The 15,186-nt window shown below is 35.4% G+C and overlaps 1 protein-coding gene across 1 annotated transcript in view; it reads right to left on the bottom strand.

Annotated features, from left to right (window-relative positions):
- The window catches only part of ITGB8 (integrin subunit beta 8), an 83,075-nt gene that overhangs the window by 18,106 nt on the left and 49,783 nt on the right, over positions 1–15,186 (bottom strand). Inside the window, exons 7-8 of the mRNA XM_007089073.3 lie at positions 6,033–6,128; positions 2,686–2,775 (exon numbers count right to left, since the gene is read on the bottom strand). Coding sequence (XP_007089135.1) covers positions 2,686–2,775; positions 6,033–6,128 — 186 coding nt within the window. The remainder of the gene's footprint in view (positions 1–2,685; positions 2,776–6,032; positions 6,129–15,186) is intronic.

Genomic DNA, 15,186 nt, shown 5'->3' with positions numbered 1-15,186 from the left:
CCAAACACAATATCAAGATTCTTTTTAATATCTAATAGATACAGAGGCAGAATTTATTTTTCAATATTTAATTCTGTTTGTATTAAATATAACTTATTTTTAATATCTTAATTTCAGTTTAAGTTATTATAGTCATGATTTTTATTTAATCTTAACTCTAATGGCAGTGCTATTGTAAAGGATAAAATTAAAATGCGGTCACATTCACCATACACTAAATTTGTATGTAAATTTTATAAAATTCTTACAAAGGAAATGCAAAAACTTAAAAGTTAGAGTGAAGTATTTTTATTCTTCAATGCATTGTGAATTATTTCTGTTGGACTGTGAAGACAAAATAAAACTTCAGAAGAATTTTGAAAATTATAAAAATGTATAAAATAATAATAGAATCCTAACATAAAGGAGATTAGTTAGCCAGAGTGAGTCTCGTTGGATTTGCTAGTATTTTCCCATTGTTTAAGGTCAGTCAGAACTGCAGTTTGCTAAGGCATTGGATACCTAACCTTGGTAAATAAAGAATATAAAACCAAATGCTGCTGTTTCCCTTTCTATTGGCATAGTCTGACACACAGGCAAGTTTGTCAATTTATATTTCTTGTTTGGACTAGCAAATGTGTTCATACTATAAAAACTGGGGTGATTTCTAACACTGTAAATCCCTTCCTTATTTTGATTATTCCTGGGAACAAACTGCAGATGGGAATGAATTGTATATGTTTGATATTCCTTGATGAGAAGTTTCCCCAGACTTAATGTTCTTTTGTAATAGTGAGAAATAAAAATAATTAAAGATGGTCTTCCTTATTTCATCCAATGTATTTTTGAGGCATAGAACAATTCCTTGGCAAAAAAAAAAAAAAAAAAAGTCTTACAAGATTTATTTTTCTTCTTTTTTTTAATTAAAAAAATTTTTTAACGTTTATTTATTTTTGAGACAGAGAGAGACAAAGCATGAACGGGGGAGGGTCAGAGAGAGGGAGACACAAAATCTGAAACAGGCTCCAGGCTCTGAGCTGCCAGCACAGAGCCCGACGTGGGGTCGGACTCACGGACCACAAGATCATGACCTGAGCCAAAGTCCGCCGCTTAACCGACTGAGCCACCCAGGCACACCTATTTTTCTTTTAAAAGAATAAAGTTGAAGGTCACATGGGTGGCTCAGTCAGTTAAGAATCTGACTTGGGCTCAGGTCATGACCTCATGGTTTGTGGGTTTGAGCCTTGCATTGGGCTCTCTGCTGTCAGTGAGGAGCCCGGTTTGGATCCTCTGTCTCCCTTTCTCTGCCCCTCCCTGCTCGTGTGCTTTCTCTCTCTCTCTGTCTCTCCTCTCTCACAAAAATAAACATTTAAAAACATTTTTAAAAGAAAAAAGTTTAAACCAGTCATTTTCTATCATGTGCCTGCTTCCTGACTTTACCTTTTGTGCTCAAGTTGAAGACAGATGCTTCATGGAGAAAATGAGAAGCCTGAGATTTCTTATAATGCTTGAGCTACTATTAACATTATTCATCTCTATGTGTCAGGAAGAGAATCAGAGAATTTGGGAAGTGAGACTTTATCAATGGCCCATAAATCCAAGATAGAATAAGCCTATCTTTGGATAGTTTGGAAAAAAGAGAAAGAGAGAAAGAAAGAAAGAAAGAAAGAAAGAAAGAAAGAAAGAAAGAAAGAAAGAAAGAAAAGAGAAGAGGAAAGAAAAAAGAAAAGAAAAGAAAAGAAAAAAGAAAAGAAAGGAAAAGAAAAGAGAGGGAGGGAGGGAGGAAGGAAGGAAGGAAGGAAGGAAGGAAGAAAAACAGGTGGTATCACACAGAAGGAAGCACCTGGCAACTAGAATTAAGGAAGACCTGGGTTCTGATCCTGCTTCTCCTGCTTGTTTCACCTTTGGTTAGCTTGCTTCCCTTCTTTGAGGTTCTATAAATACATAATGGGAGTATAACATCTCGCTTATGGATCAGTTGTCTGGATTAAATGAGGTCATGTATGGAAAGTATCTGATTCTCAGTGGTATTAAAGTAACAATCAAAATTATTACAACATCTTAACAATGATTATTGTATCCAGTAATGACCTGTGTTGAGAGCAGATGTTTCTGTAAAACTTTACATTTGGTACTCACTCCTCGTTAGACTGGGAAGAGCATACAACTGTAATTCAATAAAATAGTATACCTCTTAAGGTGATTCTTTTAATCAAATTAGTTTGATAAAACTGCTAAAATAACTGATTAAACAATCAAGTGACTGACCTAGGAAACCCCAACAGAGTCCTCTCAGTCATCTCTATATCCCAGATTATTCAACCTGACAGGTTGCTGCTTTAAATAGTGTGGATTTCTTGACCTTTACAACATAGGAAATTGTGACATTTATGGTAATAAAGTATATTCTATAGCCGTGATTTAGTGACTTACTTAACATTTGATTTGGAAGGAAATTTAGATAGGCTCTAGCCTGACCCGCGTTTACTGTCAATGAGACAGTGAGGTACAGAAAGCTGAACTGACTTTCCCAAGGTTTCATGACTAGTTAGTAGTAGAGCCAGAGCTAAATTAAAATTCCTAACTTTTAACCTGATTTTCTGTCCACCATTCCTCTCAAGATGATAAGGCCTTAATTTGTATCCTGCTGCAAAAATTGGGGTTAAGAGTTTACATGAAAAAAAATAGTGTTTAATATATACGTACCTGATAGGCTTCTACTACCAAATTATTGAGGTTTGCAGCCTTTGATTCTATTTCACCAGCAATGGTGCCAGGCAAGAGGGGTAGAAGGTCCTAGAAAACATACCAATAGCAGTTACATGACAGTGGTATATGGTGGTTCAGCAATCAACAAATATTAAACATTTTTATAGTTATTAGTGGAAGTTGAGCCATTACATGAATGAAACAAAATATAAGATACAAGAAAAATGTGAGCAACCAAGTAGGGCAGCCAAAACACATACATCTGAAATGGGAGTGTGTGTATGTGTATATGCATGAGACTGTATGCATGCACAAATTACATATTGATCTAAAAACCCAATCAAATACAGACCAGCATTTCCCAAATTATTTCTCATGTTCCATGAAACATAGTTATCAAAAGGGTTCTGAGGGCAAGTAAGTTTGGAAAGTTCTTCATATGGTTTCTTCCCTTTAAGTACTCAAAATGCACACCTGCAAAGTAAAGGTTCAGAGAAGTCCTGCAATTTGGAAATAATTTAGCAGCATTTGTTGCAGCATTTCCAACATTTTTAAGTCACAAAACTTTTTCTCATGTAACATATATAAATATTTTGCAGAACTACTATTTTGTGGAGTGACCTATAGGACATGTTGTCCCAGACTGGAGAAAAAATCATTGTCACAAGTGGAGCCTTCATGGAGTGGGTATTCTTGATGGATGGGATTTAACAATTATGGAGAAAACTCTAGGTATTCCTAGTGAGAAAGTGAGAATTAGTGAAGGCTTAAAGGTTTACTGGTTTAGATGAAGTAAGAAAAGAGAAGAAACCAGTCTGACTGGAGTGAAGGCTGCATATTTATAAGGAATCAGATTATAGAAAGACTTGAAATCCATTTATACACACATTTTACCATTCACAAATATCATTAAATTCCTGCCATATGCCAGCCACTACTTGGACATTAACAATTTGTTATCTTAGGTCATAGGGAAAATTTATCACTTACAGATTTTTAAAAGCCAATCATTTAACCTTTATTGTATACCTATTATGTACCACTTTGGAGTTTCCATCCTTAAGGATTTCATAGGTATATAAATGACAACTTCAAAAAACAATGTACACATGAAGTAATAGAGATATGCAGAGACCTGAAGGAGAGGGATACCCAGCAAGTATTTGAGGGCTGCAAAAGTTGTCAGGGATTGTTACCTGGAGGCGGTGACTCATGAGCTGTATCTTAAAGGATGACTAAGAGTGAGCCAAGTAATGAGGGAAAGAGACTTCCAGGCATGGGGGATACATAACAAGAACAAAGGCACAAAGGAAAGAAAGAGCCTGGTGAGTGGGTGAGTATATGTGCACAGAGGCAAGCAGGAACGAGATGAGCTCATATGCCACATTAAAGACTTGATCCTTTAAATCAGAATGAACCACTGGAATATTTTGCTGTAGGGAGAACTGTGGTCACAATTGTGATTTAATAGATCATTCTGCAGCCAAGTGGAGGATGAATGTGCGACATGGATTAGGAGGCTGTTACAACCCAGATGGAAGTGACTGATAAAAATATGTCTGGGCAGCCAAAGTAGGTGACTCCAAGGGTAGACACAGGCCTCCTCACAGGACTCATCCGGCTTCTGGAGCCTGTTGATTCCTACTTTGCACAGATCCTACTTTGCACAGAATTCAATTAATAATAAACCTGGTTTTATGGTTTTATCAGTCAATGAAAATCTGTTTAAAGGAGTAGGGAGAAACTGCTAAAGCCAATAAGAGCAGCAAGTATTAAGTAATCCGTAGCAAAGCAGGAAGAGGCTAGAGCAGTAACAAGCTACACGATAATTTGAAATTCAACTATTAAACTTAGAGGTTAAGAACACAGGATTTAAGCTGTTAGGAAAGTTTGGGCAAATATGTAACCTCTCTGAATGTGTTTTCTCAACTTTAAAGTGGGCTTTAAATTAGTAATACTTCCCTTGTTGTTATGAGTATTATATGAATTCATGTTAATAAACTCAGTGCCATACCATAGTAAGAACTCAGTAAGTGGAATCTGTTACTATTGTTAATAAAGTAGTTTGGGCATTTAATTTGGAGTAGAGCCCTACTTCTGTGACTATTAATAATTGTCACATTAAAAAGGGGTTCCATGGTGTATCAGCTTGGGAAAACAGGGAATTGATTAAAGTTTCACTGTAGATTTCTAAGGGAAGAAGTGGCATGATTAAAGTAGTGCTTTCAGATGATACATAGAAGTGGTCAGGTATTGGGGAAATTGGTGGAGGGAATACCAGCTTTGTGGCTAATGCAAATTGATTCAAGCATTTATTGAAACCGAAGGATATTTAGTTTTTCTGAAGTATTGAAAGAAATAAGTAGGGGTGCCTGGGTGGCTCAGTCAGTTGAGCGTCCAACTTTGGCTCAGGTCATGATCTTGTGGTCCGTGAGTTCGAGCCCCACGTTGGGCTCTGTGCTGCCAGCTCAGAGCCTGGAGCCTGCTTTGGATTCTGTTTCTCCCTCTCTCTCTGCCCTTCCCCCACTCATGCTCTCTCTCAAAAAAACTAAACATTAAATTTTTTTTACAAAAGAAATAAGTAAAGGACAGTGAGAGTGGAAAGAAGAGGCAGAGATAACAAAGGAGATGGAGATCCAGTGAACAGACACGTGCAATGAAAATCAAGGAGTCACATCATGAAAATGAAGAAAAGAGAGTTTTCTGGAAAAAAGAACCTAAAAGACTGTGAAAAGAATATGACAGCAGGGTCACAGAAGCAATTTTTTGTTGGGGGTGGGTCCCACAATGCTGCCAGAGTGACATGGTTTTGCCAAACATCTGTTCTGTTTGTGGGTCTGATCTGGCCTGAAGGATTGTGGACAAAACCAAGATTCTTCTTCCATAGGAAAGCTCTAACTGGATCAGCCACTTCAGTGACTCCTCTTGTTCCTTTGTTGGAGGCCTAGACCAAATCTAGGTATGTTGTTACCAGTGAAAACTAAGCTGATGTTCCCCAACCTAATCTATTATAAGAATATGCCCAGGGATTGAATAGAAGCAGGAATCCATACATGAAAGGTGCAGTTGGAATGTGAACCACTTTTTACCTGATAAAAGTCTTCTCCATTAATGTCACAGTAACACACTAAGTATCAGTGCCCACACTTGGTTCTAAGTGTTGTAAACAAAGAATTTATACATAAATGTTTACTTAAGACACTGTGTAGTATACATTAGCTACTACTTTATAAAATTCAGATAGTAAAAAGTATAATAACTCCAGACTCCTTACCTGGGGACCCAAGAAGTATTCTAACTACCAATGCAAACATTTTAGTTTTTATATTTTGGAATTCACGCACCTTATACCAATGAAACTGTTTTCCTTGAACGGCAAAGATGACATTAATGTTGTTGTCTATTAACTTCTCAGAAAGTTGGCCTAGTGAGGGATGTTCCTGAAAAAGATAATGAAAAAAAGAAGGGATTGAAATTTATTAGCTCAATCCCATACATACCCAAACATCTATTATGAGGAAAACCATATGACTGACATAAAAATATATTGTGTTGGGAAGGATTAAGATTTTATTAGAGACGTTTAAATTTAAAAAAAATAAGATCAATATCAACATATTAAGGATATTTTCTAGATAAAAGCCCTATATAAACCTGTAAGTCAGAAAAATGAAGAAGGTTAAATCAACATTATGCAAAGTGTGTTCAGCACCTCTTTAGATTAACTTTGGTCTCACAGTGTTATCACTAAAAGATAATGTACTATTCAGAAATAGAGACACATTAGTGACAGTCACATTCTGAAATTTAGTAACAAGTGCTGAAATACAAATATATGCATGTATAAACATAAATACATGTGTAATTGATATATAACATAGTACAAAAGCAGAAAACCTTGCACTCAAATCCCAGGTTGTCACTTTATGGTACAAATTCTATCTCAAGTCCATCCTCTGTAACATGTCAGTGGTTTCTGCCTTCCATGATTGCAAGCAAGATTAAAAAGATACCAATTGCATGTGATCTATTTAGTTCAGCTTCTTACATATGATAGGTACTCAAAACTAATAGCAGTTATGATTTTTTATTTCCAGCAGCTTGTACAAGAGGTATTCAGATCTCTCAGCTTATCAGTACACTTAACCTTTTCATCATGTGATATATGATAAATCTGTTTTACTTTGATAAATAAAACTTGTGCTGAGCTATACTTATTCTTGTGTTAGTGAGAAAGCTGGGGAAGAGTAGGAGAAAGGGTATACAATTTAGTAAATATGAGAAATCTGCCAACTATCGAATGGTATCTAAAGTTATACAGTTAGACATAGTACTTTATTTTTTCTTTATATAAATGGTCTTCCAGAAATTAAAGTGATGATCTCAAATAACAACTTCATAACTAGACAGTTCTCAGAGGGATGATGTCAAACTTCACCTGCAGTGGTCTTCACCTGTTCGTTGGTACTTAGTTGCATTAGCTAAGTTGCAACTAAGGATCATGTGGCTGAACCTAATACATATCATGTGATTCAAATTCAAATTCCTCTGTAGTTTTTACTCCTCCTTTCACCTTCCAATGCTAATTGTGTTTTCTTTAAGAGGAGATTTTGCTAAACCATCTTGGTTAACATTTCTGTGTTTTGGCAAACTATGTGAACTTAGTAAAAGAATTAATTTGACCAGTTTCTCTTATAGCCTAAGCTGATACCCACATATTAACCTTACATACATAGATATAAGATAACAGCCTTGTTGTTAAAAATACTATCACTAACATGCTATGATCTGAATATTTGTGTCCTCCTCTCCAAATTCATACATTGAAATCCTAACCCCTAAGGTGATAGTGTTAAGAAGTGGGCCTTTGGGAGATGATTGGATCATGAAGGTGGTGGAGTCCTCATGAATGGGATTAGTCCTATTATAAAAGAGGGCCATAGGATGCCTGGGGGACTCAGTCTTTTGGGCATCTGACTCTTGATTTTGGCTCAGGTCGTGATCTCATGGTTGTGAGATAGAGCATGGCACTCGCTTAGGATTCTCTTTGTTCCCCTCTACCCCTCCCCAGCTCACACATGTGCCCTCTCTCTCAAAATAAATAAACTTAAAAAAAAAAAAAAAAGAAAAAGAGGGTCATTGGAGACCCTTCCACCATGTGAGGTGGTGAAAACATTACAGATAGAAGGTGTCATGTATGAACTAGGAAAGGGTCTCTCACCAGATCCCAGAATCTGCCAGTGCCTTGATCTTAGATCCCAACCTTCTAGAACTGTGAGGAATAAATTTTTATTGTTTACAAGTCACCCAGTTTATGGTGTTTTGTTACAGCAGACAGAATGGACTAAGATAATAACCATAACAAATACATCTCATTTCTATATAACCTATTATTGTGGTAAAAAAACAAATCAAATTTACATGAACTTCATTTAAATGTGATATGAAACTAATTTATGAAGAGGTTTAAGAAGTATTACCACATGGATTTGCATCAGAAAAAATTCTTCGCAGAGCAATTCTTAAGAATATAATTGTAAACTAATAGAAAAACAATTCCCAAAATATAAGTTCTGCTAGATAAATTCTTATGCCTTGTTGATACTATGTATACTCTTAAAATACATTTCTGACAATTTCCATAATGCTAGTGAATTAAAGAGAACAAGTCCAGGAAGGAAACAACAAATCTATTTGTATTGGGAATATATTTTTTAATGGTAACAACTACTTTTGAAATAGTTTCACTTTGACAAAAAATAACCAGTTTGCCAAGCATTCCCCCTTAGTTTTTGAAACCATTCATATTTTAAGGATAATTTAATCCATATGTTTTTAACCAGTTTATACTTAACTCACATAAAATCAATATTTAAAGAACAGTTCCAAATGTAAGCAGCTTTTGGAGCCTTCTTAATCTTTTTTCCCTTTTCAAAAACAGGAAGTCACATTGACCAAAAGTACACAAAATTTAAATCTAGAAGGTTCTAGCTTGGTCAGAAGCTCATTAAGAGGTCAGTTGGATTTTAAGTTTAAAAGACACATTTTTTTGAACCCTACAAAGAAATCTGTTTTAAAAGAAAATTCCAGCTACTTCGAGGTAGATTTGTTAAAATTACAAATGTTTAACAGATGTTTAAATAAACCACTGTTGACAGGAGAACTGTGGATTAATGGCCGCTTTTGAAGCCCCTTCCCCTTTCCTCCATGAAGCATATTATCTTTTAAATATTTTATCTTTTCTGTCTTGTATTTCACTAACAGAACACTCCCTCTCAGCCAGATGTCCAATTCTGGTGACGTCAGTGCTCCTCATCTCTAACTCCCCCTCTGTCCAACCCATTACATATTGTTTCTCTAAACTCTGAAAATAATTAATAGAGATAACAGGCATTTCAGGGGCAAAAGGGAAAAGGGAAAGCAATGTGCCAAGACAGCTGCTAAGTAATTAAGGGCAAAAGGATTCCTTTCACATTTTTCTTCTTCACCAACACCTTCGCTGTGACTTGTGGGAAATAACTTATAAATGTCAGAAGGAAAGAGGAGGTAAGAAAGATTCATTGGGAGCAATTCCAGTTAAAGAGATAGTTGTGTAGAAGTGTATGGGAGAATTTTAATAATGTGCATAAATAGTGACGAAAAAGAGAAGTGTTTAAGATTCTTTTCATAAAACTGAACTTGATGGTAAAAATTTTTATAAGCTAATAGAGAATTTGCAGTAGTGAATATCATCATAAGATGAAAAAAGACCAATGTCTTGTTAAATAAAGTACGCAATTATCTGGATTATATTTTTACAGTTCACGTTTTAGAAGAAAGAGATAAAATGAAAGTACTCTGATAGCAGAGATTTATTTAGAGATAAAGACTTTAAATTATGTGTTGTCAATCTCCATCTCTGGCAATAGCCTATTTTCCATTTGCATAGTTGCACAGTAGTAATCACATAGACCAGGGTTTCTTATCAGTGGCTCTATTGACATTTTGGGCTATGTATTCCGTGTTGTGGGTGTACTGGTGTCCTGTGTACTGTGGGTATTTAGCAACATCCCTGGCCTCTACCTACTAGATGTCAGTATCTCCTGCCTTCCCCAGTTGTTTGTAACAACCAAAATGTCTCTGGAGATTGACATGTCCTCTGGAGGGCAAAATCACTCCAGTTGAGAACCGTACCAAGAGCAGGGGCTCTGGAAACAGACCACCTGGGCTTTAATTCCTGGTTCTGCATTTACTAGCTATGTGATGCTGGATAACTGTTGTAACTTTTCTGTGATCCAGTTTCCATATCTATGAAACAGGTATGAATATTAGTACCTACCCTTCATAGTTACAGTGGGGATTACGTGAGTTAATATGTATAAAGGCTTTTACTTACCATTCTGTAATTATTAAATTCAGATTAATGGTGAATAGGAACTCATGTCCTGATGTGACACTTCATGGCATTTACTGTAGGCACTACTATATATAAGGCTGTGTGACCACAGACTAATTCCTGATCCCTATAGTGCCCCCATTTTCTTATTTATAAAATGGAGGCACTAGCAATATCTATCTCACTATGATGTTGGGTGATGTTATATAATGTAATGTGACAAGTACCATAGGACTTAATAAAAGATAGCTTTCAAGAAAATACTGCTTAGTAAAAGCCATTTGGAGGACATTACTAAAGGTTAGATAGTGGGCTATGCTTGGATAAGCTATGCTTCATTTGCTTCATTGGTTTTGCCTTTGTACCTGGCCCCTCAAATGTTTGAATTTGTGGCTCCTGGCAAACACACTATCATTGTAATCATGCTATCCCAATTACTGAAGGAGGGGGATGGACTGATAACTTTTGTAAGCTTTTCAATGAAGAGTGGTAATAAAAATTTTCTGCTTAAATATGATTGAACTGAAACATATCATTTAATTGGAACATTCTATTTCATAAATATTTTCATCACATTTTATTTTTATTGTGCCACTTTTGCAAACCATTATATTTTTCAGAGCTCATTTTCAAAGCCATTATAAAAGCAGTGCCAGACTACTCTAAGCCTAACCCAGGTGTTTCTGTGTGCAGCCTTTGCTTTCAATTTAAAAGAAAAAAAAACTAAATATTGTTTGCAGAGATCATTCTCTGGCTATTTTTCTTTGAGCATGAGAAACATTCAGATTAGATCTATTCTAAAGTTATTATTGAAGTCATTATTGTTCTTATGGCATTTATAATTTAAAAGTTAAGAGAGCAGTAAGCTGAACAGAGGCATTTTGTTAGTTTTAAAAGTTTTAACACTATTTAAAAAAAACTCAACTGCACGTGGACTTAAAACAGGATATAAAATTTTCTAGGTGCATTCTGCCCAGGTGACATTTCCTTTACTTTCCTGATTTTGCATATTCATAAAGCCCAAAGGTGCTAAAAAACTTTAAACTGGTCTTATCTCTTTAATTGATTTTAGAAGTTATAGTTTTAGGTAGTTTTAAACACAGAGAAAAAAGTAAGAAATAAGGTGAAAAGTATTATTACATGCTTTAGTGGAGCCATATTAGAATTACTGTTATTATTATTCCCATAATTACAAATCGGTAATTTCCCTGCGACTAAATAGATACTAATGCTCTTAAAAGGATGGTTTTGGTTTAGACAGTCTCTCCATTTTACTTTAAATAGTTATTGTGCTGTTATGCCTCAGTCTGTGACAAAAGGTAGAAGATTAGGGGTTATTCTAGATTTATTTTTCATTAGAAACAGCATTCAGTATCATGCAAAATCAGGACTATTGTATAAACTTAGGCTTGGAAAGTATATTTTTAGGTGTTCAAAACATTTAGAATAATTATTTTGGGAAGACTTCAGGGTTGAATATGCTTAAAACTATTTTTTAAATGACTCCTAATTTAGGTTTCTTTCAGTGTCACCAAAATTACTCACATTCATTGGTCTTCTGAAAAGCAGTCAGTACTCAGTATGAAGACTATGGTATAGGGGGCAAGCTAGAGATCTGAGAATCAAGTACCCAGAGCAAGATATTTGCCCTCCCTCTCCACTTCATTGTGGATGGGTATATGATGCTTACTCTGTTGGGTTGATTCGGAGATTTAATGAGCTAAGGTATGTGGAGGGTCCAGCAGATAGATCATAGACCTTAGGGTTGGGGGTAATAAATGGAGGCAGTCAGCATAAGCACAGCAATGGATTCTGCTATTAGACAGCATAGGTGTGGATCTTGACTGATATTTGTAGTACCTCAGTGACCTTGCATAAATTAACTTGAGGTCTCTAAGTTTCAGCTTCCTTGTTTATAAAATGGGTTGAAGAGATATGAATGAGATAGCATAAACAATATGCTCAACAATGTGCCAGCATAAAATAAGTGCTCAATGAATTAGCATTTTTATTGATATGTGTCTGAGACAAAGAAGATGAGAAGCAGAAAAAGGGAAACATTTAACACTTTCTGAGGTTATTTCTAAGTTACTTCTTAGTCACAGAGCAGCAAAAATAAGTAAAAAGTCTCTTTACTAAAAGATTAATATTGTCTCCTTACATGGAATGCTATATAATAGCATTAATTATAAATGACGCTCTCAGACATTTGAAAATGTCAGAAATAGCCCTGTCAGAAAAATAGGAACACAAATAAATATAATAACTTTAACTTTTGTTAACTCAACAAAGTTATAGATTAAATTAGTCAAGCATCTTGTCAGGCTCCCTATCTTCAGCAGCAGCTCTGGAAAAACTGAATATAATTCCAAGTAGTTGAGATACATGGAGGAAAAAAAAAGCCTTCCTAACTGGCTTACTATAAGTGAATAACATGTTAAATAAAGTTACATGAGAAATCACAAGCAGAATATTGACCGTTTTCACCCATAAAGAAGCAAAACTCTTTAGTAATGCCTAATATGCCTTCTGCAGTTCAGCTTCTGTCCTCTAAGATGGTGACCAGTTCAGCAGTGAGTATATCCAATTGAGGCTTCAGGGGAGGGAATGAACTATGAATCCTGAAGCAAGGGGATTCTGAGGAGTTATGTGATAGGAAAGATGAAGAATCCCTGAACCATAATATGATGAGACAAAAAAAGAAAAAAAAAAGGCTGGATAGAAAAAGAAACACCAAATCTAAGCTACTAAATACATTTAGGACTATGGTAGGATTTTTGCCAATTTGCATATCTCCATCCAGAACAGACAGTCATAATAACAACCTTTAAAAATCCACGAATAAGGAAGGGTTCATTGCATGGCTGGTGTGCCTCTTCCAACTTTTGCTCCTCAGCTCCCTTTCACTGTTACTGTAGACCTTGGTGTTATTCTTGGCCACTGCCAAGCATGGGGTGAATACTGTAAGGAAGTCTCTGAGGGAGGCTGAGAATCATCCTGGAGGAGCTGGGTGGAGAAACAGGTTGAAATTCTAGACCCAGTATTAATAACTTTCTTCTATACCATTAATGATTTTTATACTAATACCTACTATTTTAGAAAGAATGCCATATTTTAAACAGCCATTATTACTGGATAAATTATAAAACTATATTACTCAAGTTTTCATTCTGGAATTAGAGAAAAAGCAGTGGAAAATGTAATTTATTCAATAGTATGATATTATTTTCCAATATCCATATACTAATTTTAATAATGTGTAAATAGAAACTATTTTTAATTCTGTCTTCTTTATTCATGTAAGCCAAATTATGTGCTTTATGTCTTTCATAAGTAAGACTGCAACCAGGAAATTAGATCAGAAATTACACCAAGGACTTCACTGCTGTATTTCTTGTACTTTTCCCTTGAGACACTGTGGCAAAGAATACAGATTTTAATTTAAGATTGAACTGGACTGAGCTACTTGAGCCCCACCTCTGCTACTTATTAAAACTTCTTAGCTGTCTGTCCTTAGTCAACTTACTTAAGTACTTCTACCCTCAGTTTTTCTGTTTGTTAAAAAAAAAAAGGCTAATTATGACTACTCTACAGTTGCTGTAAAGATAAATTCAATGCTGTATGCAGTGTTTGCTATAGTGGTTTCAGTTAATAAATACCCCAAACATGGTAGTTGTTGTTATTTTGGAAGTCACATTGACCCTCATGAAATAGCTATGTGTACAAGTAGCAGAACTCTGGCCCATGTTATTTAGTCATATAAAAGGTCTTTTATCAGTTATTTCCTTTTATAAATAAAACAACCAGAGTCTTAGACCAAGAAGCCCAGATACCATTCAACATTGCTGGTGTTGGCCGCAGGAGGTAGAGCCAGTAAGTGAAGTGTTTAATTGCTTGTCTAACTTATACCTTTTTAATTTCCTCTATAATGGCCAAATAGGAGAGAGATGGAGATCATTTTAAAATAAGCAGGTAAATCTGCTTAGAGTCAGGTTCAGGGTAGCTTTGGATATAGGAAGGTTCAGAGCAGTAGCACATCTTGCAGATATAAATGCATAGTCGAGGGATCAATCAATATGCTTCAACTTCTTTTGTTTTAGGGCAGTGTCCCTGGAAATGAAGGGAATGAGAATTCTTAGGAAGAAGATCCCTTAAAACAAAGACCTGGGATAAATGAGATAAATATATCCTTCTAAGGTATTAACAAACACACTGCTCCTTGGTTTACTCAATATACATCAGTGACATGTGGAAGTTTCATTCTGTTAAGTAGGTGGAACAAAGTTCAAGAAGGCAAATGCAGTTGATGACAGATTATCCAAATTCCTGATGTCATAAGAGCCCAAACACGGTGCAAAATTCCACCAGAATTATAATTAATTTCCATAAGGTTATATGGCATGGTATATGTCTAAAATTATGAGAGCATTTCTTTGCCTTAAGGAATCTTTCCAAGATGGACAGCAGCACCCTCTAAATATAATTATAAAGACATGACTTCAGTGACTTGGCAAAAATTCAAAAGGATAATGCAATGCAATTTGAGAATAATGTGATTATTATTTTTTCTTTAAAAAAATGCTTCTCCTTGGCTCACAATAGAATAGTTACTCTTGTCTCCTCCTCCACTCCCTGGTAAATAATTAGAACTCTATCTCAGATTTAAAAGGTTAAATAAAAGGAAGGAAAGATAAGAAATGACTAAATTAAAATGGGTGGGTCTACCAAAGTGAAATGTGACTGAATAGAAGAGAATTAGAAAAGGGAAAGACATTATTGGAATAATTCCAAATCCCCAATTTTAAAATTCAAACTCTAGTTACCTTTTAAAATCTTTAAATTTTGAGGCTGCTATCGAGGGCTAAACCAACCAAGGGATGAACTTATTCTATGCAGTAATATTTGCTCCTCTAGATATTTAGTAAGTCTGGTAAGATGCTCCAGATTAACTAAATTTAAACTATTTAAATTTGACTCATGGGAACCACACAAATTTCTACATAACTTATATGCTTCTAATATTGAAATTCCCAAAGTGTGTTTGAGGATGAGGTGCCTTGGAGCACTACGGTACACTTACCAGAGTGCCTTGGAATATCTTTAAATTTCAAGGTGATAATTTG

Source organism: Panthera tigris, chromosome A2 (genome assembly GCF_018350195.1).
Source record: "Panthera tigris isolate Pti1 chromosome A2, P.tigris_Pti1_mat1.1, whole genome shotgun sequence".
NCBI classification, from domain to species: domain Eukaryota; kingdom Metazoa; phylum Chordata; class Mammalia; order Carnivora; family Felidae; genus Panthera; species Panthera tigris.
The sequence above is the reverse complement of the archived record's forward strand: the minus strand, read 5'-3'. Positions and strand labels throughout refer to the sequence as shown.